The sequence below is a fragment of the Parus major genome, chromosome 1 (genome assembly GCF_001522545.3).
Source record: "Parus major isolate Abel chromosome 1, Parus_major1.1, whole genome shotgun sequence".
NCBI lineage: Eukaryota > Metazoa > Chordata > Aves > Passeriformes > Paridae > Parus > Parus major.
In genome coordinates, this window is record NC_031768.1 from 38,297,181 (window position 1) to 38,323,116 (window position 25,936).

General features: G+C 38.9%; 1 protein-coding gene across 1 annotated transcript in view; it reads right to left on the minus strand.

The window, feature by feature from the left end:
* The window catches only part of PCCA (propionyl-CoA carboxylase subunit alpha), a 274,019-nt gene that overhangs the window by 63,950 nt on the left and 184,133 nt on the right, over positions 1-25,936 (minus strand). Inside the window, exon 20 of the mRNA XM_015631135.3 lies at positions 8,146-8,244. Within this exon, the coding sequence (XP_015486621.1) occupies positions 8,146-8,244 (99 nt within the window). The remainder of the gene's footprint in view (positions 1-8,145; positions 8,245-25,936) is intronic.

Here is a 25,936-nt window from a genome sequence, read left to right on the forward strand (position 1 = left end):
GTCTCTAAGACTGTCCAAGTTACTAGAATGGAGCAGCTACAGAGAAGGAATGATACAAAAACAAAGAAACTCCAACAGACCAAAAGCAATTTTTTTTTTGCTTTGCTTACAAATGAAGAAGTAAGCAAAGACTGACCCAAAGTCAGAATTAATTTGAACTGGCAAAGGGAATTAGATAAATACATACACAACTTTCTCAAACACAATTATCTTGAACTACTATATACTGGCTTTATTTGATGAAAGTAAAAAATGGAGATCATTTCTTTATTTCTGGAGACAGAAAACACACAGATTGTCACTCAGCCAATGTTTTTTGCAATTTTTTCAAGCTATGGCATGACTACTCCCAGTTGGATAACATGCAGCAAGCTACCAAACCAAAACCAAAATTACAAGCCCAGAAAATTTATGGATAGGCTACAGATAAAATTTTGAGCAAAACATTGGTAGTTTCCCAGCATGGTGCTGTTTTTCAGAATGCAGAACTTCTTGCAGCCCAGCCCCTATTGCTTCATTTCAACTGCTCACTAACAAAAATTCTGAACATCTTACGCCAGGAATTTCAAATGGAGGATGCTATCCACTTTTTGGTGAATATTTATAAATTCTTCAAAATTCCACCTAACAAAACACAGGCCAGAATCATCCCCAGGTAGCTTTAATTAAAAAAAACAAATGAATCCCACAACAGGGAAGTCAGGGACAAAAAACCCCACATTATTTCACCTTGTAAAGTTCTAACAGATTACTTTCCTAGTACTTAATCTATGAGATTTTCTGTACATGAGGGTGCTTGGGCATCTGGAAAGCTCCATCTTCCAACCATGTCACTCCTACCATCAGAGACCCATGGTTAGGTCAGAAGGGAGGAAAAGGCTGCAGACATAGCTGTGAAACCTTTAAGTCATCCTCGTAACAAAAAGGGGTGATTAATTTAATCTTATCAGTCTTCTCTTCTCTCTCCTTCTAGAAAGCAGAACTTCATTTCAGCACTGCCTTTCCACCATGCAAAATCCCAGCTGAGGGATGTAATCCCAGACTATCAATGTGACCAAGACTTGTATTATGCTGGAGTCTGTCCATATTGTACTGCATGCTCAGACCTGTTCACCCTCACAAGCCTTTCCACTTCAGGAATGACCCTACTTTTTCACAATTTAACATTCTGCACTGGTGGTGCCATCATTTTCTCCCCTTAGAGCACGGAAGTTAGTCCACCCCTTACAGATGGGAAGTTATCCTGATTTTGTGCACTGCTCTACCCTTAGCCATTATGAGCTTCAGTTCACACTTTATAGTAAATTGTTCTTCCTTAGGGCATGTCCACATTTCCCAGGTTCTTACAAGGGCAGCAATCATCCAGTGGGGAAAGAGATAATCAAGTGCTTTATGTGAAGTGTTTTGACTTGTGAAAGATACCTAAGAGTGATGTTAGTGGCACTGTGCTGAAGTAGTCTTTCCCATTAGAAGGAATCCTGCCAGAATGCTGAAATACTGGCCTCCCCTGGCACCTGGTGCAAGCTACCTCAGTCCCTTTCCAGGGACTAAATAAAATCTGTTCTCAAACAGTACAAATATAGATGTTAAACACAGGGTGAGTGGCTTACAGGGCATCAATCCACACAGACAATTGTGCAGGTGCAGTTTCTAAGAGGCTGAGGCACTGTATCACTACTTTTTAAGAGTTCTCTTAATGCCTGGGATTCAACTGCAGTAGATGATTTGGGAATTTCTATCCTCCCATAAACAGAGAAATAGAAACACAGATCCTTCCCAATATTTCTTTATGTGATTCTTTATGTCATCCAATGTGACTGTTACTTGTTACTTCTTTATTGCAAAATTTTTTTTAACTATTAAAACCACTTCAGGTATGCTACTACCTATACAGAGAGAGCCTTCTAAGTATGTTCATGTGTTTCTTTAATCCTCTGAGACGGGTAGGTGATGACAGGTCTTAAAATTAAGAAAAAAGAAAAAATCAAAACAAGATAAACAAAAAAAACACACAATCTCATCCTCCCCAACAACAACAACAAAAAAACCCTCACAGAAAACAAAACATGCAAACAAACAAAAAAACTCCACAGAAAATATTGTTTATTTGGTGTTGGTAAAGAATTAATCTAAAGGACATTTACTTCAACCCAGTATTTACAACAATACAATAATTAGGCATTTAGTCTTCTGGGTGAACTTCTAAATTTTTGCTGTTACAACATTAAACCACAACATGACTAGAACTTCTGGAAGCCTTACCCTTGTTTTGGCATGCCATGATACATCTTGTTTCTATAAGGGGGGAATTATGCAGTCAAAATGCTGCCATGTGATTCAAGATCTGATAATGTCTGTGACTGCCCTGAAAAAAATTCCTGACAGGATCCATAGTCCTTTCTCACTCTTATGTCCCTCCTCTTCCTTCTTTGCTCTCTGAATGTGTTACCATGATCAAGAGAACCATTTCTCATCTTTCAGGGTTTAGAGATCATAAAACTATAATGTTTGTCAGCAACTGAATGCTTTGGTCCTTGGACACATACAGAATCCTCATAGTTATTCATCCTGAATATTGTTTGTCTTGAAAATGTATAGCTCCAAGAGGAAATAAAAAGGGCATAAGATAGCATGACAGCTAATGTTACTTGATTAACATCTCAAGTAAGACAGGATAAAACTAATCCCATTTCAGAGGGATTGATGGAACATATCAGTTGATCACTCCTTTTCCTTTATGAATGAGAAACAAAGTATAATCATTTTCATTAAAGAATTAATAAAGGTAGTTCTTCTAGCTGTAGCTTTTATTCCCTTTAATTTTTCCCTTCCATTCAGATATTCTGCACTTGAACCATGGGCAAGAAGTCTATACCAGATTTGGCTAGGTTACCAATAAATGGAACAGGCTGCAAAAAAAAAAAACAGGCAGTGAGCTACAGGTTAATCAATGTTGGCCATCAGGAATTCCGTGCTGGGGCTCACACTGCATTTTCTCTAACCCAGAAGTACAGTACGTGGGTATATGATAACCAAATGTCTGCACATCATTCTGAGTCCTTCTTCTGGAGACAACCTAGCAAGAGTAATTTTGAAATCATGGTTAAAGGACAACAGCAGAGTATGTGCAGTAATTGCACAGCACTAAAAAATGGACTGTCAAGCAGTCATGAACACTGCTCACTAAACCTTCCCAAAATAATTTCCAGGAGTTAAGAAAATAAGTGTTCTGAGGTAATGGTACTTTAAGATTGAAAACCTATATAATGTATCCTATCATTATCACAGATTACATCTGAGATCTCAAAACAGCAACATGACAAAAAGGTAATTTTTCTTATAAAAGTAAAAAAATTACACATATGAAAAAAGTCTCTAAAGAGTTGTAGGAAATGAATACTTGGGCAAAGGCTTTGTTCTCCTGTCAGACATTTCCCTGGAACAAAGACTTCATAACCTACAGCATTCTCATTTTTTCTGTTATTATAGACCAAAATAATAATCTAAAGAAACATTGTATCAGAGAAGCACTTATATTTGTCATACCCCAGGACGCAGAATATACTACTCCTGCTGCAATTGTTGATGCAATAAATAAATTAAATGAAAAAATAAGTGATGCCATCACCAGAATCCCTTTAACACTAAGTAGAGAAAGGTCCCCTGATAAATCTTCATCTATTTCATTCACAAAAGCACTTGAAGCTTGAGACTGATGATTTCAGCTTTACAGGATCATGTTCTTGTTTAGCAACTCCATTACACTCTTAATTACACCTTACTGTGACTGATAAAGACCTCTTCACTGTAGAGTTTGGGATGCCCAACAGACACAGAACAGTTATGCTGGAAGGGACCGCTGGAAATCAGGTAGTCATGTTCCCTGTTCAAAGCAAGGCTAATGTCCAAGTGGTACTGAACTGCCCAGGACCTTGTCCAGTTGAGTTCTCTCTACATCCTACAGAGCTTCAGTTCATCAGAGACTAATTCTCTGGAAGCCAGGAAATACAAAAAAGGAAGTATCACCAGTGCTACTGTAAAATTGCTTTGCTGAAGGTGCCAAAAGCCACAAAAAGTCTTCTAGGGTCCAGGCAGAATGCCTACACTACCTTTAGAGGGTAGAAGGTTTCATAACAGCAAGAGAGCAGAGCTGTGGGCCCAACACCTTGGCAGTGAAAAGGCCGGGTGCATATGATGGAACTAAGGGGTAGAAAAGGTGACAAATAATACAAACTAAACAATCTGTGTTTCTGAATCAGCATGTTTTTGCTACAGGGAACTATCTGCAAGTAGAAGGTATTTAAGGATGAGGTGAGTATTTGATGGTGGGATCAATGAAGGTACAGGAATCAACAGCACTAAGTCGTTTACTAGTTGTAAAATTTGTCCATGCAGCATTGCCATAGAGCAGCCTCAAAATCTGATAGGTTGGAGGGGTGGTTTTTGAGAACTTGCCCAAACACAAGTAGCTGTTGCTTTGAAGATCTCCTCCTAGATGCACTTTTTCCTTGAGCAACCTGCTCACCCTGTGGATATCTGGTCTTCCTGTGCAGTGTCCCAGCAGAAGACACACACTTGCAACCTGACCAGTAAGGACAGAGCTGCAGTTAGGTTGAAGCCCATTTGATAGACTGCATGGATTCCTTGATTTATCTTGAGGTCCCCTTAGAGTCTAGTTCCCATGAGGAATAAAAGATGTTCAAACTCTATAGAAAAAGACAGTTCCTTCCTTCCACCTGTTCCCCAGTTCACACTGGGAGACAGAACAGGTCATAGACAACTTCTGCAGGCACAGGGCTCAATGAAATCTAGTTTACTTGTACATGGGAGGAGAAACAGAGAAGTAAAAATGCCCTAGTCATCCCAAATTATGCCTGCTGTCTTTCTTTCAACTGTCATTGCTTTCTTTCCAAGATACCATACTGAGCCACCATTCTCCCTCCCGGTTTCCACTGCAATTCTTATTTTTCCTTTCCCCAATTCAAATCAACCTCCACTTTTCCACTTACTCTTCAGAGGATTCATTATTAATTTTTATTCTAAATATTTCCTAAAAGGTGATAACATATTCAAATCCTGTTTTATATATATATGAGTATTTTAAACATGCATTTGCAATTAATAAAACCCAATTCATTCAAATCTGAGGAAGGTGTATTGGAACTATATTTCGATAGTTCTTTGATTTTCAGCAAAGGCCAAGTCCAAATTCATAATATAGCTAAGTGTAAGCCAAATTCTAAGTCACTAACATTTTTTGAAACAAGTATGACAAGCCACTTTGGTGAAGTATTTCTGTACAAAAAAAAATGTCATTTGCTTGGTGAACAAAATCCTACACCAGGATGTGTTAATGTCAGCATCACCAAATCAGACGTAGAGTTTAGTTGTAAGTAGAGAAAATGCTGAGAAACTGGGATTAACTGAGGAACTACTAAAAACAGCCACAAAAAATCTCCCATGATAAAATCTGAGTGCTACAAAAAATGCCATGGGGTCTGCCCACACCCCCCATTCCCTGGAGACAGTATCTCAGAAATCTCCTGCTCAAATGACCCCAAGTTTTCACCACGTCATCGCTTTGTATAACATCCTATGGATTTCACATGAACCCAAAGCAGCACAATGATTTCAGAGCCCTTATGCTGCAGCCACAGGACCTGCAGTGTACCCCAGGGTTCTGGTCCCCTCTCATCTGGGGACCTGGCCAGGCACTCTGCAGCTCCCATCTGCTGCACACAGATGGGCTTCCTCACACAGGAAACAAAAGCAGGAGGAGGGGGGCTGCCACACATCCTTGCTGTGCCCTGGTATGCCCTAGACAGACTGTGACCAGGGCATATACTTCTCCTTAGGCACTCAGATCCCATACTCTAGAAAACGTGGGTTTTAAACTCAAAGGCCCTTCCTAACTCTGCAGCAGAGTTGGTGTTCTGCTTTGCTCTAATTCTCATTGAGCCTTTAGCAGAGGAGTGAAAATAAAGAAGTGTGCTTAATAACTTATTTTTAAACATGCAACAGATATGCAAAAATTTGAATGCCTAGACTATAATTTACAAAAATATATTTTAAACCAAAACATTTTAGAATTATTTATTCCCTGTTTCTATGCTTAAGTGCTTTGCTAGAATGTGGCCAGACTGCAGGAGTGAGCCAAAGGTGCATAAATCAAACCTTCAAAGAAATAAAACATACACAAAGATTATATTTGGTTGAGCAAATTTAGAAGAATTAAACCAAGTATGAAGAAAAATTAGATTGGCTGAAAATTAATACAGCACAGCTGGAATTATTCAATTCATCCATATTTGTTGCTTAAATGGCTCTAGGGCTAAGTTTTGCAAAAAGAAGATGCTTCAAGACTCAGGGGTCAATTGCTTTTGGAGACAAATTGACCTAGAGGAACACACATGTCTAATTTGGTTCTTGCAGTGGGGCAAGTCTGCAGAAATATATAACCAAAAAAGCAATTTTGATTCCAGTGAGTGACTATCAGAGGTCAAGTTTAAGGTTCCCATAAATTTACATATATACACTAAAAGATTAATAACTTCTCAAGCTACTGAGTTTCCTTGCTAAAAGCAAAGGCAGATAAAATCTGAGAAGGAAACAACATATGTGCTTATTCCACATTCTGTTGGCTAGATACCATGCACTCAGCTCATTGCATGTTGCTGTGGCTAGATCTGCAGTACTTCATAGGGTTTTGTCATACTCTGGGAGTGCAAGTAACACTACTGCTGGCTCAGCTCCTAGAAGAAAGCTTCTTCAGATCATATGATCATTAATTTTGAAACTAATTTTATGTGCCAATTCAACTATCTTTAACTAAGTGGTGTTACTACAGTTACTTATATATTGACTCATATAGTAATATAGTTAGCAATGAGGTCTTGTGAACAGTTATCCATTCTAAATGTAATGCTCTTCACCTAGGCAGGTTTTATAGATTCATATATTGATATTTTTTCCTGTTCAAAATTAGGAATGTATTTTGTAAAATGGCACAAAAATGGGCCAGTATTAAAACAGTAAAAAAGAAAGACATTCTTAAAAATAGAAAATTGTTTTAGCTATACTCACTCCTTGAAGCTGGCAAAAACCTCTCAAGAAATCTGCAGAACTTAAATCCAGAATTTACTTGGGAACATAATGAAAATTTCACTCTCAGGCAATACTAACCTTGAAAGATATAATAATTTTTTATTTTCAAGTTGCAGTCTTTTAAATTCAATCAAAACAAATATAGTATTTCCAGTTGGTAAGGGTAATTTTACCAGGAGTATACATGAAAAAATTAAATTCACACATTTCATTCTAAATTATGAGAAATCTGACCATTGTATCACTGATAAATGTACAGGAAATAGATACCATTGTATGTAGAAAAATACTTCCAGTATGTTTTGATTTGTTTTTCATTATTGCCAGGATCAATAGATATTTCTAAATAAATGATTTGTCAACACATGTGTAAGTCCTGACTGAGGTTACATTTAGAAAAGCATTCTCTGGTGCGTGGAGTTCAGAAGGAAAGAAAATATAATCACTTAAAGCTTTTCAGTCCTCTTTTCTTAGAGCCAACTAAGTTTGGGATGTTTTCTATGTTTATCTTCTCAAGTCATGGAACTAATCATATTTCTTGTAAGTATAAAAAAAATATGTTACATGGGAGATGTGCTGCTCTGTGACTTTCAAACTGCAAAGGCCCAAAAGCGTATCACTCACACCATTCAAAATTTTAGTGTAGGTTTCCATGTGGGGTTTTGTTGTGGGTTAGGTTAGGAAGGAGTTTCTTTGGTTTTGATTCAGTTGATGAGTTTTTTGGGTTTGTTTCTTGCAGTAAACCATTTCTTATTTTTTACATGATTAAGAAATTCTGTCTCCTCACAAGCCACTAAATAAAGACAGCCTATAAGCTGGGGTAAGCTTCTTTCTAAATAAGGAACTTCTCTTTAAAGGCAAGATACTCAAAATTCTAGATAAGTAACTTTGAGTGCATCCAGAGCTTTAGTGGAGCGAATTTGTGTCAAAGTAGAAACATTCTGCTGTTTGTACAACATCACGTAATTTTTATGATGCAGCAAGTTTAGCCCCCATGTTTCAGTATTATTTGTATGCCCAAAGAGCCTTTGGTTAGATTACCTGTATAGTCCTCTGAGTGCCATCAATGGTGACAGACAACAAGGGTGAAGCCAGGTTCCACTCGCTGGTCACATTTAGTTTCATCCCATCAACTTCCACCTGTTGTGACACCAAACAAGGCTGTTACTATGAAGACAGACAGAAAACTGATCTCAAGTTCATTACTGCATACAAAGCAGCAACCATTTTAAAACAGATGGCTCCCAAACAACCTGTCATGTTTACTGCTTCTGCCATAAAAGACAGGGTCCAACAACAGAGTCTTCCAGCTATCTCTGGGGAGAGGTGAAGGACCTGTGAACAGCTGCCTCTGAGTAGCAAGGTTTCAAGTGATTTCCAGCAAGTAACAAACAGCCATCCAACTTTTAAACCTATCTGGACATGCTACATTTACTGCAATTAGACAAGTAATGCATATAAATTCCAGTGACACCTTGCAACCCACACAACAGGGCTTGCATATAATATTCTCTCCAAGGACCAAGGAAGAACTTTTCCTATGCTTCTAATGAAGGGCTTTGCATTGTTATCTTAATTAATATGAGGCAGTAATTAATTCTTCGGCACTTTGCCTCGAAGTCTAGAAAAACTTTGCAAATTCTGACATGTTTTCTTACAATATACAGCTGATCAGAGAAATACAATTTCTGACTTGAATGCCAATATGCTTATCCAGAAAGTGGGTTTTTTTAATCATATCATATTCATTATACAAAAAATTTCTAGGTGAAAAGAAATCATTCTGGATTCTGAAAAAAGTGTAGATCAGCATAGCTGTAATGACACTTCCATCATTCTTCTGTTGTATTATACTGTTTTAAGAACACACATCACGGATTCAACGCTATAATAGACTCAGAAAAAGAGATGGTTATAAAAATTATTACATATAGAATAATATAATTGGTGATTAATATTTATGACATGTTTTGAACACTCCTCATACTGTTGAAGGTAGATAACTTATTTCAGTTCTATAATTTACTATAAACAGAAGAAAAATCATAGTTGGCCAATTTCCTTCCTGTCTCAAAATCTCCCAAGTATTTTCTAACCAGTAAATTTCAGACAACAGTGATAATGATACAACTATTGCATACATTCTCAATAAACTAGAAAAAAGTTCAATGCATTTAGAATAAAAGCTGAGCACGCCTTTTGCAAAATGAAACTTATAAAGCCTACTCTTTTACGTCTCAGACTTACCATTATTTGATCTAATAATAATAAAAGCAGCATCTTAAAATAAATCTATAACAGAGAAGTAAAGAGGAGCAATGTGTAATTTGATAAATTTATTTCAGTTAAGAAGAAAAAGTTCTGGCTTAAAAAAACACTCTAATTTTATAGACCTCAGTTTAGAATACAAAGTTTGCCTTAATGATACAATCTACACTATTTCCATGGGCTTTGACTATAAATAAAGTTACATGTAAAGAACAAGAAGAAAAACAAGTCATTTATAATGGTTCACCAATAGGCCAGATTAGCTGGCATGCTTCAGGTACTTTACACTGCTTCAGTGATGCAAACCAGCCACAAACCTGGCTTGAGTTAAACCAGACCTGCATCTGGTTTGCATTTCCAGAGCACTGCAGAGCAGCTGGAACACTCTGGTGAACCCAGCTCACTCTCAGTAAATGTGCATCAGCAAATACTGTTCTCTTTATTGAGAACAGGAGAAACATCTGAAAAAGACTTTCCAAATGGAGAAAAGCAAATCCAGCGCTCTGTCTCTACCCTCTTTGATTACCAACTGAACTTTGGTAAGGCAATTATTTAAAAAGTTCTGTCACTATAGCTAAAACCAGAGAAAGACTGTCTGCATTGAAGTCTGGGTCTGAAAACATCATTTACCATGTGTCTCCGGGGGTAGAGGTGACATCAAAGCAGACCAGGCTACTGGTCATCAAAAAAACCTTCAGGTACACACCATACTGCTTGTGGCAGTGTAGGATTTACATGCAGACTCAGAGAAAATCTACAGCTGCTATCTACAGTTCTAGCAAAGGCTGTTCCAGGGGCAGGACACAAGTCAATACCTCCACAACAAGCTCAATTTAATCATTAGCTCTTTTGTTACTGTACAGATGAGCAAAAGAGGAGTAAATCAAGTATGTCACAGTGGTAAATAACCTGTCCAAAATCCTTCAAAAGGGTCTACACAAGTCTCACTGTTCTTGATTTCAGATAACATTAGTATCAAAACATTTCTGGTGGAAATCACCCTGAAAGGAGAGAGCAAGCAGATGCTAAGTCTAAACAAACTGTGGCACTCTAGGCTGCTTATGTGCAATACAGAAACCAACAGATAATACATTGCCACTATTGTGGTTTCTCTATTCAAGAAAGAATAAAGGGTCAGGGAAAGGGTTATATGAACTAATACTTATCCCATAAACTGCAGTCTTCTCACAGAATGGAGCTACAGGGTCTTAGCTGCCTTCACCTGCTGCTCACCATGGTATGTGCAACAGGGGAAGATGACAGAAATCTCAGAATATTCCTAGCTGGAAGGGATCCACAAGGATCATTGAGTTGAACTCTTAAAGTTAATGGTCTGGTCTGTACAGGGATCGACCCCACCACTTTTTCATTATTAGCACCACGTGTAATAACTGATGATGCAAAGCCAAGAGAATCCCAAGAAAACTTGGCTATCTATGCTCTGATAGGTAGGATGACAAAGACAGGACATCAAGATACCAGAGCAAATGAACAAGGACTAAGGATAAGATATTTACCATGTAGTTATCATGTACTTTTACTACAAATGAGGGAAAAGGCAGGAGTGGAGGGGAAGGCGGGACATGGTGTGCCAAAAACCAGATGGGGACTGAAACCAAACCAATACTTTATCTAACAGAGCAAACCTTCTTTCTGCAGCTCAACTGCCAAGCAAGGCTAGCAGGTAGAAGCAAAGGAAGAAAGAAGATAGTCCAAGAACTTGTCAGAAGTTTGCATTTGCCTTCATTCTTCCTCTAGCAATGGGTATCATAACTGAACCTAATATATACTGCAATAATAAACCCAGGACCTTTTTGCTTTAGGCTTGTGGGGTTGGGGGTTTTCAGGGTGTAATGGGGGGAGACATGGGGATTAACTAGTGACATTACATTGACTACTTCCCATCTTACTTTGTTTCTGTGCTCCTACGACGGCCAAGAACAAATCCCCATTCAATGGATGCTAACACACTTGAATGGCAAGAAGAAGATCCTAGTCAATTCACTTCTGCAGTGGGTCAAATTGTGCTTTACATCACACCTATACAGTCTAGATTTATCCTTAACTACTCAGTTCCAAGTATACACATATGTGTATGTGCATCTACAATAACTGACTGCATTGCTGCACTACATCCACATTACATAGTGGTGGTGAATTACTCCTTTTTTAAAAGGTTCATTTGTCCCTATGTGAGGACATAAAAGATAAAACCAGCCACAGTCCTTTACAATTATTTCCAATTCTAAATCTACCATAAATGAGGTCTCAGAAAGAAGACTGACAAGTCCAAGACACAATGCTAGAAAAAGGTCAACAGCTTACCCCACTGTCACAACTTTGCAGACTTTCTCTGGCATGCACCTGAACTACACAAGTAGCAGCCCTTTCACCTCTTGTGGAGTGAGTTCCTGATGTTCAGCATGATAGGTACCAGCTAGCCAATAGTGCAAAGAGCTGCAAAGCATAATCTGCATTCAATTTCCTTTAGCAAACATAATTTGGCATTCTGTGTGCATGTCAGGCAATTAAAGAAGGCAGCACAAGCCTGAGTGTTATAGCCCTGTTAATTTACTAATGCAAAGTCTCGCGTACATCTGGCACATGTCACTTCTTTTCTCCTGGAAATGAAGGTGGTTTTCCAGGAGACTAGAGGGCAGCTGAAGCATTTGTTTCCTGCCTGATGCTTCAAAACATTATGTCTGAAGTTCTTCATGCCAGCCTTGATTCTGACTAACTTAAGTCTGCTGATTTAATCCCATGGTTTCAATTCTGCCTCTCAGCATGGTGTTTAACTCAAGAGTCCTGGCCCTAACTACTTGGCTATGCCATCCTTAGTCATAGTACTTACAGCTCTTAATTCTACCTCTTGTTATAGAGGAAGTGATGGCATTCTCTAATCAATCAGAATCTACAAACTGAAAAATCACCCTCTGCTGACCTGCCTTGCTGAAGTCTTTCTCTGATCAAGACAGCTGCATATGAAGATATACTTTTCAGGAAACCAAACATTACTCTTCACAGGATATATAGGAATACTCGCTGTCATAGCCTCCACTCCCTTCAACTGGCATTAATCTAAGGCACATCCAGTGGGCAGCACTCTACAAAGTGAACCTTAAAAAATCATTCCTGCAAGTAACAGCAAGCATAACTCTTGTAAATGTGAGGTAGCTTATATGTTTGAGGACTTTGTTCAAACCTACATAAAACTCACCTCTTCTGTGGAAAAAGTAACTGTCTAAAGCAGAAGACTGCTTGCCTCCAACACTGGTAACCACAGTATCCATGCCAAAACAGCAAGGAGAATCTTTGCATTTTTACGGATCAGGTAAAGCATAGGTACTGCTGCTTGTGCAGAAGAGGGGGTGACCAGAGAACTTGTAGCACAGTGTGGCAACAGAAGGTCCAGCCATAGGCAGTAATATTCAGTAACGGTCTGCAGTGACCTCAGACTAAGCCAAACTGAGCTGGATAAAGCAGCTTTTGGTTCCCAGTTTTCACAAAGTGCATGAAATTCTCATCTAATCTACTATCCAGCCAATGGAGAAACACATGGGAATGGAAGAGAAAAGGCAAGTGGAAACTGTCCTCTTTCAAAGCTATCGTCCCTTACCTTTTGCAGTCCCATGCAACCTCAAGAATGTGAGGGAAGTCTTTAGGGGGCTGATGAGCCCAAGACTTCCTTTAGAAGCATGATGCATGAAACCTCAGGCACTCTGTTAAATATTTTGCTAGTTTTTAATGTAAAAAAATATTTCACAGTCAGCAGAAGAGTTCAAACACTATCTTGCATCTGTATTTTCCTGTAGCAAATAACCACAACACACTTCCTTATCATGAAAATTACTGACAACCTGGAGCCTCTAAGAACACGTGGTAATTTGAAGGGTTGTCTTGGAAACTACTGGGTCTTCTTATACAACTTGCTCTAACTTCCCCACATTGTCTTTAAGAACCTTGAACAAAATCAGACTCATACTTGCCACATTAGGATATAGCAGCAACCAAATAGTACTTCACATGTTGTCATTCATAAATACAAATGAATGATGCATAAATGCAAAGAAACCCAGTAAGATTTCCCATGTGGGCAGTTCTTCTTAGTTAAGCTCCTTCTTGTATATGCTTTATCTGCTGTTCTTTAGACTGTATTTGCTAGTGACCCAGGACCTGATTACTCTCAAAGTGTTTGACATTTTCCAGGACCATGTCCTGGAAGAGGTGACAGTATACTCTTGTCAAGTTTACAGATGGCACAAAACTGGGTTATAAACATTTGAAAGCCCTCTTGAAATCCAGGAGGCCTGGACAGGCAAGAGGAAGGGGCTAATGAAAACTGTGAAATTTAAGACTAATTTTTAAGTCCAACATGTGAGGAGGATGAACCCATAGCAAAGATACATTGTGACCTGACTAGCTCAGAGGGACAGCTCTGTGGAGGACTTGAAGATGTGGGCAGACATGTTAGCAGGACACGACTGAGTCAGCAGTGACTGGCACCAAAAGTTGCTATCAACACCCTGTGCTGTATTAACAGAGGTGTAGTCTGCTACACCTAGTAATAGAGGGAGGTCATTAGATCCTTCTACTCAAAACTCAGACCACATAAAATACACTACAATACAGACATTGACTTTGCTTAGTTTTACAAAGTTCCCATTAGCCCATTCCTCTTGCCTGCCTAGGTCCCACTGGGTGGCAGCATTGCCCTTGACTGCATTGAGCACTTTCCCCAATTCTGTCTTCTGCAGATCTTAGGACTGCACACTCCCACTGCTCCCTCCAGGTATTGATACGGTTGTGGAACACAAATGATCACAATACAGACCCTTCCAGTCCCTTGGTGACCTCGGAGCAGAGTACAACCCATTAACCATGGCCCACTGAGTCTGACCACTCAACTGGCTTTTTGTCCTGCTGGGTGAAATCATGCCAAAAGACTTATTAAAGTCAAGGCAAATTACATTCATTGTTCTCTCCTAGACCACAAATCCTGTCAATTTATCATAGAAGTCTGTCAGGTTGATGCCACTTCAAATGGGATCTCACCAGAGCAGAGAGACAGGAGACAGCATCACTTTCCTTGACCTGCTGGCCATGCTGTTTTTGATGCAGTCCATGATACTACTGGCTGCCCTGAAGCCTCTCATTCTGCATCTCCTCCAAATGCTTCTCAGCATGGCTGCTTTCCATCCATTTATCCCCCAGCCTGAACTGATACCTGAAGTTGTCCCAGCACAAGTGCAGCACCTTGCATAAATAAAGAATACATCAACATCCACTAGTCTGGTGTCCAGGATCTGTACCCTGCCAATCTTGTTCTTCATTTCTTTCAGGATCCTAAACAACAACCATTTATTTCATGGCTGTTACAACCAAGACTATCTTTGGTATCACCTCTTCAACCAGTTCTTCCTCGGAAGCGAGTTGCAGATCTGGGCATCTCAACACCAGTTCACCTATCCAGTACCAGTATCAAATAGCTACCCCAAACATCCTTCAGAAACCTTCCAGCATTCATTCCACATGTTGTCCTTCCAGAAGACGTCAGGGTCCCTTGTGACCAGCACATCCTGTGACAGAGATTTCCTTCAGTTGTTTAGAGAAATCTTAGTCTACTTCCTCATCTAGATCAGGGGACTCTACTATGCTATTTTAATTTTTTTTTTAATTGATCAAGCCAGTGACGTTCACCTGCTCAGGTGATTTCCTAGTCTGGACACTTAGCTTTCAGTTTTTCTGTAGGCACAGAATGATTTGCTCTCCCCAAAACAATGGTAAATTCCTAAATAGATGGTTGTCTCTTCTTTCTAGTTAAGGATCCTTCTGGCCTCCAAGCACTCACTCTGCCTCTTAAGCTCTGCCCAGTCATATGTGCACACACTGCACTTGCCAATGCCAGTCCTGGTGCTAGCAGGGTCCTAGAGACACTGGCAGGATTGACATTCACACCAGCAACACATACCTGCCCCTTTGTCACCATCATCATCCTGGCCCGCATGCATACTGCCACTAAAACCCCAACTTTACATGCCCAGGTCATACAGGCAGGGAAATCCATACTGAGTGCACTTTCGAGATGACTGCTCTCAGCTCAGTGAGAAAGAACTTAATGATTTAGAGTCTCTTGGAAAACCACCCTTATTAACAAAGGGTCCAGAATGGCTGGACATACTTTTAAGATGGAAATCTTAAAGGTGCAAGAGGAGGCCATCACTATGTAGCGAAAGACAAGCTGGCAGGGAAGATCAGCCTGGCTGAACAGGGAACTTTCGCTGGAACTCAGGGGGGAAAAATGAGAGTTTATGACCTTTGGAAGAAGGGGCAGCAAACTCAGAAAGAGTACAAGAATCATGTAGAGAGAAAATTAGAAAGGCGAAAGCTCAGCTAGAACTCAATCTGGCCACTGCTGTGAAATATAATAAAAAGTGTTTTTATAAATACATTAACAACAAAAAGGAAGGCCAAGGAAAATCTCCATCCTTTATTGGATGCTGAGGGGAACACTGTAACCAAGGCTGAGGTACTTAATAGCTTCCTTGCCTCAGTCTTTAACAGAAGGACTGGCTTTCCTCAGGCCAAACAGCCCTTGAGCTGGCAGTCAGGGACAGGGAGCAGAGCAGAGCCCCGCAGTCCAGGAGGAAGCAGTTTGTGACCTGCTGTGCCACTGAGACACCCACAGCTCCATGGGGCTGACAGGACCCATCCTGGGGCACTGAGGGAGCTGGTGGAGGAGTTCACCAAGCCACTCAACCATTTATCATCAGTCCTGGTTCACTGAGGCAGCTCCAGGTGACAGGAGGTTGGCCAATGTGATGCTTGGATAAAGAAAGGGTTAGAAGGAGGATCTGGGGAACTACAGGCCAGTCATTCTGACCTCAGTGCCTGGGAAGGTTATGGAACAGATCACCTGGAATATGATCACTTGGCAGGCACAGCACAGCCAGAGCATCAGGCCCAGCCAGCATGGGTTAAAGAAAGACAGGTCCTGCTTGACCAGGGGGTCCTGCAGGACCTTTTATGACCAGGTGGATGAGGAAAAGACTGTGGATATTGCCTACCTGGACTTCAGTAAAGCCTTTGGTACTGTTTCCCACAACATGCCCCTGGAAAGTCTGGTTTTGTGCTATGGTCTAGCTAACAAGGTGTGTTCGATTAAAGGTTGGACTCATTGATCCTGGAGATATTTTTCAATCTTAATGAGTCTATGATTTTATAGAATTTTTCTTCCTCCTTAAAATTCCACACGATGAAATTCAGTAGATGGATGCTTCCTTTAGCACACTTAAATGTCTTAGAAGTTTTGCTTATCACAAATACCAATGGTCTAAAAACCTGCAATATTCATTGCCAAAAAAAGTGCATGAAAGAGCATATAGGACAGAGAGAGACCCTGTGGCCAACATCGTGGTATATCGACAAATGTATAAAAATGTCATAAAAAGAAGTTCCTTTAAGCCTAAAACTGTAAAAATTGAATTCACTGATGCTTATATGACAGCAATTTCTTTGATTCAAATTAACCAGCTGTTTTATCTCATATTTTCAGTTATTGACAATATATTCACATCAGATTAACAGATTGACCTTTTTTTCTTTTCTTCAAGTGACTGTAAGGCTAGCCTTTTGGACTTTTGAAGTGGTTGGCCAGATGCTTTCAAAAGGAAGTTAAAGTATGTGAGTTTCAATCTCATTAAAAAGGCCCTTTTTTTTAAACAAACTTTCCTTTTGTTCATATCAGCACTTACTTTTTTAAAAGACCCCAAGAGAGAGTTCCAGTCTATAGATCACTTGTCCTGAAGAAAGCTCTGTTAACTATTTATAGATCATGTCCTTTTGTACCGAACTAGATCAAGCAATTTATTCAGTGCATGACTGCAGGAGAGAAATTCATTTGCTCTAAGTGTCATCAAGGCAGCCTTTTACCTGCTATGAACAAGACCAGATGAGCTGAATTGCTGGGCTTTTACTTCAAATGCACATTTTGACATTGTGTGGGGTGCCATCATAACTTTCAAGTTTTCAAAGTATTAAGCACATTCACAGAATGGGCAGTCCTCAATCACAAGAGCAGCAAATAGCACATAACCACTAGAATAAATCAAACACATGTGCACACATTGAAATTATCTCTCTTTTCTTTAAAGTAGCACTTATAGATGCAAATTACCATTAGCTGCTTTGGTAGATCTCACTTTAGAAATGGGAGCATGCCAGCATAGAGACCACGGAAAAGAGCACACAACAGGCATCAGCTCCTCAGCTTAACAACAACAGAATCAAAACAAAAGGAGAGGGAGAAGTGATGACCTTCATCACCTCTAATCAGCAAGGGCTTTCTTCAAGCATTCACCAGGGAAGTGATCCCCTCTGCAAAACCTAGTAGAGAGGCTGTATGCAACAAAAACACTTCACTGCAGCAAATGCTTTGTTTTACTCCTTCAGTTTTCATTGCGGAGTCATTATTAAAATGACATCTCTTACTTCTAACCTGCCTGAGCCCACTATGGCTACAAAAAGGGGTGGGGGGCAGAAGTAAAAAATACATCAAGAAAATGAAACAGCGATTAAAAATAATTGACATCTGCTGGCAACAGTTTCAGACACAAAAAGTACAGCTGGTTTGGGGAATATGGGCATCTATTATTATTGGATCAGTGTGGAAAAGAAGATAGAACATTACTTGCTTTCCTTTTCACTTTGCTCTACAGAGACAAATGCCTTGGCTCTGCCCAGCTAAATACACTCCAACCTGTCTACAGATATTGCTTCTAGATGGCTGGAAAATCGTGCAGGTGGTTCAGTATTGCTACCATGTACATACTAGGCACTTTGAAAGCTGCACGGCACTTAGCTTTCCTTGTTTGACAAAATAATCTGTGGAATATATTCTTGTTTTCTATCTTGAAAACATAGCATGGGCATATCATAGGGACCAATGACAAGATCTGGGTGACTAGGAGCATTATGCTGGGAGCTAAAAACACATCTATTAATATGTGGTGATAAAGTAAATGGAGTTGGTTTAGTAGCTATTGAGTTATGATTCCTGTCTATATACTGAAATCATTAAGCAAGCCTGATTCCAAAACTACTTTGAGCTGCCGAGTTTCCATTCTTTCACTTCAGAGGCACACAGAGATCCCAAGCCCTGTCCCACTTGACAGTATAAATTCTCGAAGAGTAGAATGACATTATCGTACCAAAGTTCCACTACAAAACAAGACAGACTAAACTCATACTACCCTTTTAGGAAAACCACATTTTGAAGCACATTTCTTTCAAGTATTCACCTAATACATATATTCATTTAGTGAATATTCATTTGATTCAGTGAAAGCTATGTAATAAGGATATGCAAGCTAAGAGAGATTTTTTTTAAAAAAAATACACTGTATCACCAGAAGCTGGATCTTAAGCTTAGAGTCAAGGATTAGTGAATTACTGCATTAACTGCCACTGTGCTGCTGACAAGTCACGTGTAAGTCTCTAGTCTCCAATTTTTGTTTTCATAATTAGGAGAGGGGTGGGAATTAATACTGGCCAGTGAGGAACTTCCAGTACTACTACCCAGATCAAAATATCAAAAACCAGTTCCTACTGGTCTTCTTTCTATCTCCTTTCTAAACTGAACATTATGCATTAGGTAGACTTCCATGTCTGATCTAAACAAAACATACCGCAGCAATCTGAAGAGCATTTGTAATCACAAGGATCATATCCATCCACTAAGAAGTGTTTTATTTCACACACCATTTACAACATTTACAGCTTGATACAGAGATCCAACAAAATCAGCAGGCACCAAAACAGCTAATGAGAAAGAAAAGCACCACTGTATTATATTTGGAAGTTGTATTCTATCTCGGCCTAGTTATGTACAGTGGATGCTCAGACAGGCTGCCACTGATTTAAATTGCTTTTCCCATTGCACTACCATGGCAGCAAGTCTGTATTCTCTTTGAATTAGTAAACAGTTAGAATAAGCAACAGTTAAAAAAAAATAAATTAATGAAAAAAATGTCTTTGATTTGACATTGTGTAGTGACAAGAAGAAAGTACAGTGGGCAACTGGGTATGGATTTCATCCAGCAGTTCCAACCTGCTGCTCTCAGCTGTCACAACAGGATATAGGTCAACACCCGTCCTTTGGATATACCCAGTCCAAGGTTATTCACCACTTCAACTAAAAGCTTCACATGTAAAATATTTGCTGTTGAACAAACATCTTCCCCAAACTGCCCCAGATGGTTCCAAACAATAAGTATATCATAGAATCAAACCTGATTCTTTCAAAAGCCAGAAGATGAGATCAAAATCTCTTTTGATCTCATCTGCAATGTCCATTGATCAAATAGCCAAAAAAAAGATCACTTCTGTATGCTCTACCAAGCAACTGGATAATTATTTACCTTATTCTATAAGGTAAACAATTTTATTGTTTACCTTATAGAAGCTAGACTAGCTCTAATGTTTCTCATGTATAAGAAATTTTTATAGGAGATCTTTTCTTTGAGCCAGGAGATATAAGACGACTTTAATTTTAGAAATAAAAATAAGCATTGAGGAAGAAGAGTCTAGATTCAATAAAAAACCCTATAAATCTATTCCCATTGTTTGGCTACTTTTGAGGCTTAATGACTTTAAAACCAAAGCAAGTGTTTTTCTCTAATAACTTTTCAGAAGCTCTTGAGAAGTAATAGCATCATGCAATCTTTACCAAATCCATTCCATCATTTTTTGCTCCCCAACCACACACATGAATCATCTCTCTTGGGCATATTTGACCAATATCAAGACAAAAATACTAATTTTTATCAAAACACATCAGCCATGTTGCAGAGAAAAGAAAGAACTGTAAAGAATTAGTAGCAGCCATAGCAAGCACATTCCCTCTTTAGAAACCTGTCCTCTAGCATTAAAATAAACACAGAACAGGGAATGTCACCACTCCAGATGTGCCAGTGATAAATAGAAAAGGGAAGAACACAGGCCAGTGCACAGGGGATAAGGATGCAAAGCTGACACAGCAGGTAAAAGATGAGATATCACAAGAGTCATAAGCCACTTACACAAAAGAGGAAATGCAAAAAAGTTTTAAAGTGTTTCCATATGCAGAACAAATCAAGTCATGTAGCAATGTAAAAAAGATGTTTGCATCTAATGCTATTTACCTTAGAAGTTAATGGGATTGCATTGTTTATGTTAACAAACTGATTACCATGAATTCATTCAAAAGGCATAAAAGTAATGTGTGTGAATAGATACCTCTTCAAATTCAGTATTTCCTCATGGTTCCAGCTACTTACATTTAAATAGGCGACAGTGGCTTGCCACTGACTTTTACTGGGGTAAATTCAAATCCACCATGCTAACAAAACCAGTTAAAATAAGAAACAGTATTTTCTTTTTAAAAGCCATGTAAATTAAATTTGAGTTCTTCTTTATGTTTTAGGTTGAACAATTTTAATTACATTTTTAGTACATAAAAGTTGATATGGAAACTGTTCCACAAGTTGTTTGGAACATTCAGTTTTCCGATCTACGTAAATGTAGGGGAAAAAATGAAGTGCACGCCCTGAAATAATTTGGCATTAGAGACAGATTACCTACATCCTTTAGCATTACACAAAGACAATTTCCTTAACAGAGAAACCTCATGAAGTGATTATGATACTGCAGCTACAAAATTGCAGCCAGCACCTGCTAAACAACCTCTTTATTTTAATCACCTATAAATATTCAGACTTTGGACAAATAAAAAATACAAGTCTTTTAAACAGCTGCCAAAAAGAACAGAGTAAGCTTTACACTGTCCAAAATAAAACATTCCATCACCACACAATAAGCTGCATATTTACTACACACTGATATTATAGAGATATGATTTAGATATGAATTATACATCAGATTGGAAGAAAATGCACAGAAAATACCCAACAATCATGACTGCTTCTCAGGCAGCAACAGAAGGGGCATCCTGACACTACATTTGCCTTTGCTGGTTTAAATACCATGGGAAATGTACAGATTTCTCTTTTTTTAGGTTTTGTCACAAAAGGGTTATCTTTCATAGAATTGTACTACGGTGCTATCTCTAAAAACATTTTGGGACCTTTCAGAAACTCTATTAATATTTCTTAACCTGCTTTTATATCAAGTTTTTCTGAAAACTTAGAAGACAAGACAGAATCTTTCATTCTAGCAGCCATCATTTCATATTTTCCAGTGTAGCTGTAAAACATCAATGAGATGGGAAAATGTGGGAGGTATTATCTGTGGATCCTCACGCTTTCATATTTTAAGTCCTAGAAGTCACAACACTTTCCCACTTTCTCCTAGCACTTTTAAACGAGGGCCCAATTCCTGAGCCCAGTAAATCTGTCTGGGCTCCAACACACATTGCAGAAAACATCCTGTGGGGACCCTTGCACATTTGTATAGACTCCACTGTCACAGTCATTTAAAGCAGTCCTTGCACGAGAACACAAAGATGCTCCATTCAGGGATGAAAGAATCGAGATAATCTCCATAAGATAAATTTCTCCTTCTCTTAGGAGACTGGAGAAGAACTCAATGCAGGGAATGCAGTGATTCTGAACTAATTTTGCTCCCTTTTTCACACTAAACTTTGCCAGGGGCATCTCTGCTTTTAAGGGAATAAGTCAGTCCAAATCACACACCTCCTACTACACAAGGACAGGAATCCGTACAGCGTAGAAGCAATTGCAATTTATCTCCCACCTTACTACAGGACATGGGAGAGCAATCAGCTGATCTCAATTTATTTCAAGAAGTGTGAAACTCGTTCTCACTAAGAAACAAGGCTTAACTTTCACATTTTAACAGCAAATAGCTGGAAGCATTACAGAGGCTGAACAGACCCCATTAAAGATTTTGCTCCATACAAGCTTTCACCCAGAAAATAACAGAAAATTTAACTGCACAAGGCATTCTTTAATATTCAAGTCTTCAGAAGGCTGCACCTAAAATCCAGAGAATCAATGCAGCTGGAAACTGAAAATTTAGGAAATGGTCAGTGAAATCAAGAAAAAAGACCTTCCTAATGTTTCTTAATATCTTGAAAGGTTATATGCAAGTATATCAGCAGGAAATACAATATAGTGTAAATAGCAGGCAAAATCAAAAAATTAAGTAGAAGACAAAAATTGTTTAAAAGCTGAATAACATTTTTTTTAAAAAATCCAAAAGCAGGTTGCAAACTTTGGGGGAAAAGCCTCAGTAACATTAAAAGAAAACACCAGCAAATGAAAAATTAATTTTGGATTCAATAAAATAACTACTGTATAATAAGGTCAAAAAGGCAAGGGACACAATTTCAGAGCAGGGAAATCATAGTCCCTGTCTATACAGAGGCCCTACTGAGAAAATCATCTTAACAAAGCTAACTTCACACACGAGAAAAATCAAACAGATCATAAGTGGTAGGGAGAGGGCTATAAAGAGCTTGGTACCATCATGTGTCTATAATTCAAGGCCTCATTATTCAAAAGGTGGAGAGGAATCAAGAACAGGAGATAAAGAGCAACAAGGACTGAAGTGAGTTTGAATATACTGCTATGAAAAACAGCAAAATATTGAAAGAGACAGCCTCCAAATTCTTAGTGACAGAACTACATAATATCACAACATCACACTTGCTTCCCTCCGGCACTACCATGTCCACTGCTTTGACTTATACATGAACTTTGGCAAACAAAGGACAGTCAGGAATGACTAGTTCCAAAATCTCCTACAGGTGTAGTCATCATAGCTCTTGACTGATGTGAGTAGTACAGCAGAATTATGGGGAAAAAATTAGGAGTCTCCAGGAACAATCTTCTAAGCCAATAAACAACAAATTTCCCTCAAGAACAAATGCCTCCTCCACCCCCTACTCAGGACTTCCCTACTAGTTGTGGGGAAAAGACTCAAGAAAGAAGGTAGCATTGCTCCTTCAGATTTTTCTCGGTGGTCTTTCCTGAGCACAAGGCCACTGATAGTTTACAGAACTACTGCAGTTCTGTGAGAGAATGAGATGATGACCCTGAGATCTGAGAGCCAGGGATTTGGCTCCTTTACCTTCTGCAAGGAGTGGGATACAGCAGAGGACAGCCAGAGAACACAGTAACACCAGGTCCTGATTATTCTCAAAGTACTCTTCATAACAGAACTGTACATCAGCCTAATCCACAGTTCTGGAAAACAGGCTTTCCTTATTCCTAAGACATTATTAACAGTATTGAGTGTGCCTACAAAGAGATAAAAATTTGCCCCAGTAACAATTTCAGTTTATCCTATATTCTAGTAACTTTCAGAGTTAAGCTGAAGAACCAAGTAATGAACTGTGTCTCTAAACACTCCTTTAAGCAAGCCAGTTAGCCTAGTGTCATATATACACAGTCAGCAGATGTGAATGAATGAAAGGTTTGCTTGACTTCAAATATTTTAAAACAAATTGTTACCTGGAGCTAAAAACACTGAATGATGCTAGCACAGTATTTTAACTTTTGAAAGAATCCAATAAGCTTGTGTGAATGCCACAGATAGAACACTCAATACTACAAGTATTAGAAAGCTTGGAAATGAATCATAGGCACAATTCACGAACAATCCCTAGTTTTCATCAGGCCATTAAATACATGTCATTTTCAACTTACCACCACTTGCACCTCCCATAACAATTATTCTCAATTTATTTTCATCTGTTCCATAAAAAATGATTGCTTCTGCTTTACCTAATCCTCCACTTACATCAACGCTATTGTTCGTTTCCTTCCCTTTCATCTTCTCCACATTAATTCCCCACATCGCTTTTGATCTAGCTTTTTGTTTCCTTTTTTCCCCTACAGATTCTTCCTGATGAAGAATTTACAGCCCTAATGTTCATCTGACATGTATGGTGATATTTTATTGATTCACTACACTGTCTATTAGTTCTGTATAATGAATAGCATTACACAAAACACAAGATGAGTTGCCTTCGCCTATATCTTGGATTTAAAAAATCAATTTAACCAAACTTGAGAAATGCCCCATTTTATCAGTAAATATTCATATTTAATTATAATTGGAGCAGCATATGCAAGGAGCAGCCAGAGGAAATAAACATTTCCTCCTCACAGTCCAAAGAGTTACTCTTTGCCATAGTGGAAAGCCAAGTAAATAGAATAATTGCGATTTTCACTGCTGCTAAATAAGAAATAGAAAACCTCTCCAGGAACTGTTCTGCATGGTTGTAATAAATACCCACAGAAACAAGCTAACCTGCATTATTCATTCCCCTACAGAAAGGATGATCTTTTTAGAACTGGAAAGACTTCAAGAAGTAGAACAGCTGATTTTAGCTGATATGAACCGTAAGTTATATTTTAAATAGATGCTATATTCAATTTTTAAGGGGGAAAATGGCTTTTAGTTCAGGCGACTCTTGAAACTTAATGCTGAACTAGTGTTTCATGTTCACAGATTAATAACAACACCCAAGTATATAAACCACTCAAAAATTATTTTACTTAGCACACTATAGCTATTTCAAGACCACAAAACCTAAACTAAATTTTGTGTTTACTCAGTTGTATCAAAATCAGTCACTGGGCAAAATCTCTGAGCAGTCCCAGAAGTAGAAGCCAGGCCATGGCTCCCTATCTACCAGCCTCACAGCCCCATGGCCATCCTACAACATGTTCCTCCTCAGGCATTCAGACTCTGGCCTCAAGAATCTGGTATTCCTCACTGCACCAGTAAAGCTTCAACAAAAGAAAAGCTTTAATCACTACCCACTACACAAAACTGACAGATGGGTGAGTGGCTGCTGGCTCTTGTGCTGATCTCAACTCTAGTAATGTTTGTTAGTGTAAAGGAGGCTTGTGCAGGAACAGCCAAGCCATTGTTTGTCTAAAACAATAGGTGGGAGAGGGATTCCAGCACTTCAGCCCAGGTATGATACTGGAAACTCAGACAGACTGAGGTTAATCTTGGATTTTGATGAAGACCCCTCAGGAATGAAAGATCAACATACCATCTGCATACAACAGAGATGGATGACGAACTTTTGTTGTTGGAACAACTGATTTCTTCTACAGAAGAACTACTCTGGTTCTTTGGTTTGCACAGTGAATCATTTGTCATGTTCATCATCACACTGTCAGCCAAGATAAAGGCAATACTGGACAAATTTAGAGAACTAAGCTACACAATCCCCCTTCTGCTCCAGCTACTGGCTAGGGACAGTAGGCTAGGTCAAACACTCCTTCTTTAAGGAAAACTGAAGAATACTTCTAGAAAGGAAAAATATCCAAAACACAGGGTTTAGGTCTCCTTCCTTCTGTTTTCCCTGCAGGGTTATTTTAATGCAAACAGAGTCTTTTCCCTTAGCCATACACATCACCACTCCCCGTAAAAGGAACACTTCATGTCTGCACCATTGGCAATGGCACCATCTGTTAAGATAAAATTTGCCACAGCATGGTTGTTACTTAACCTCTGGTTCCGTGTTTTGCAGACATCCTAACAGGAAAGCTTTGGTGAAGGACTGGGGAAATAGTAACTTTAATGGGTA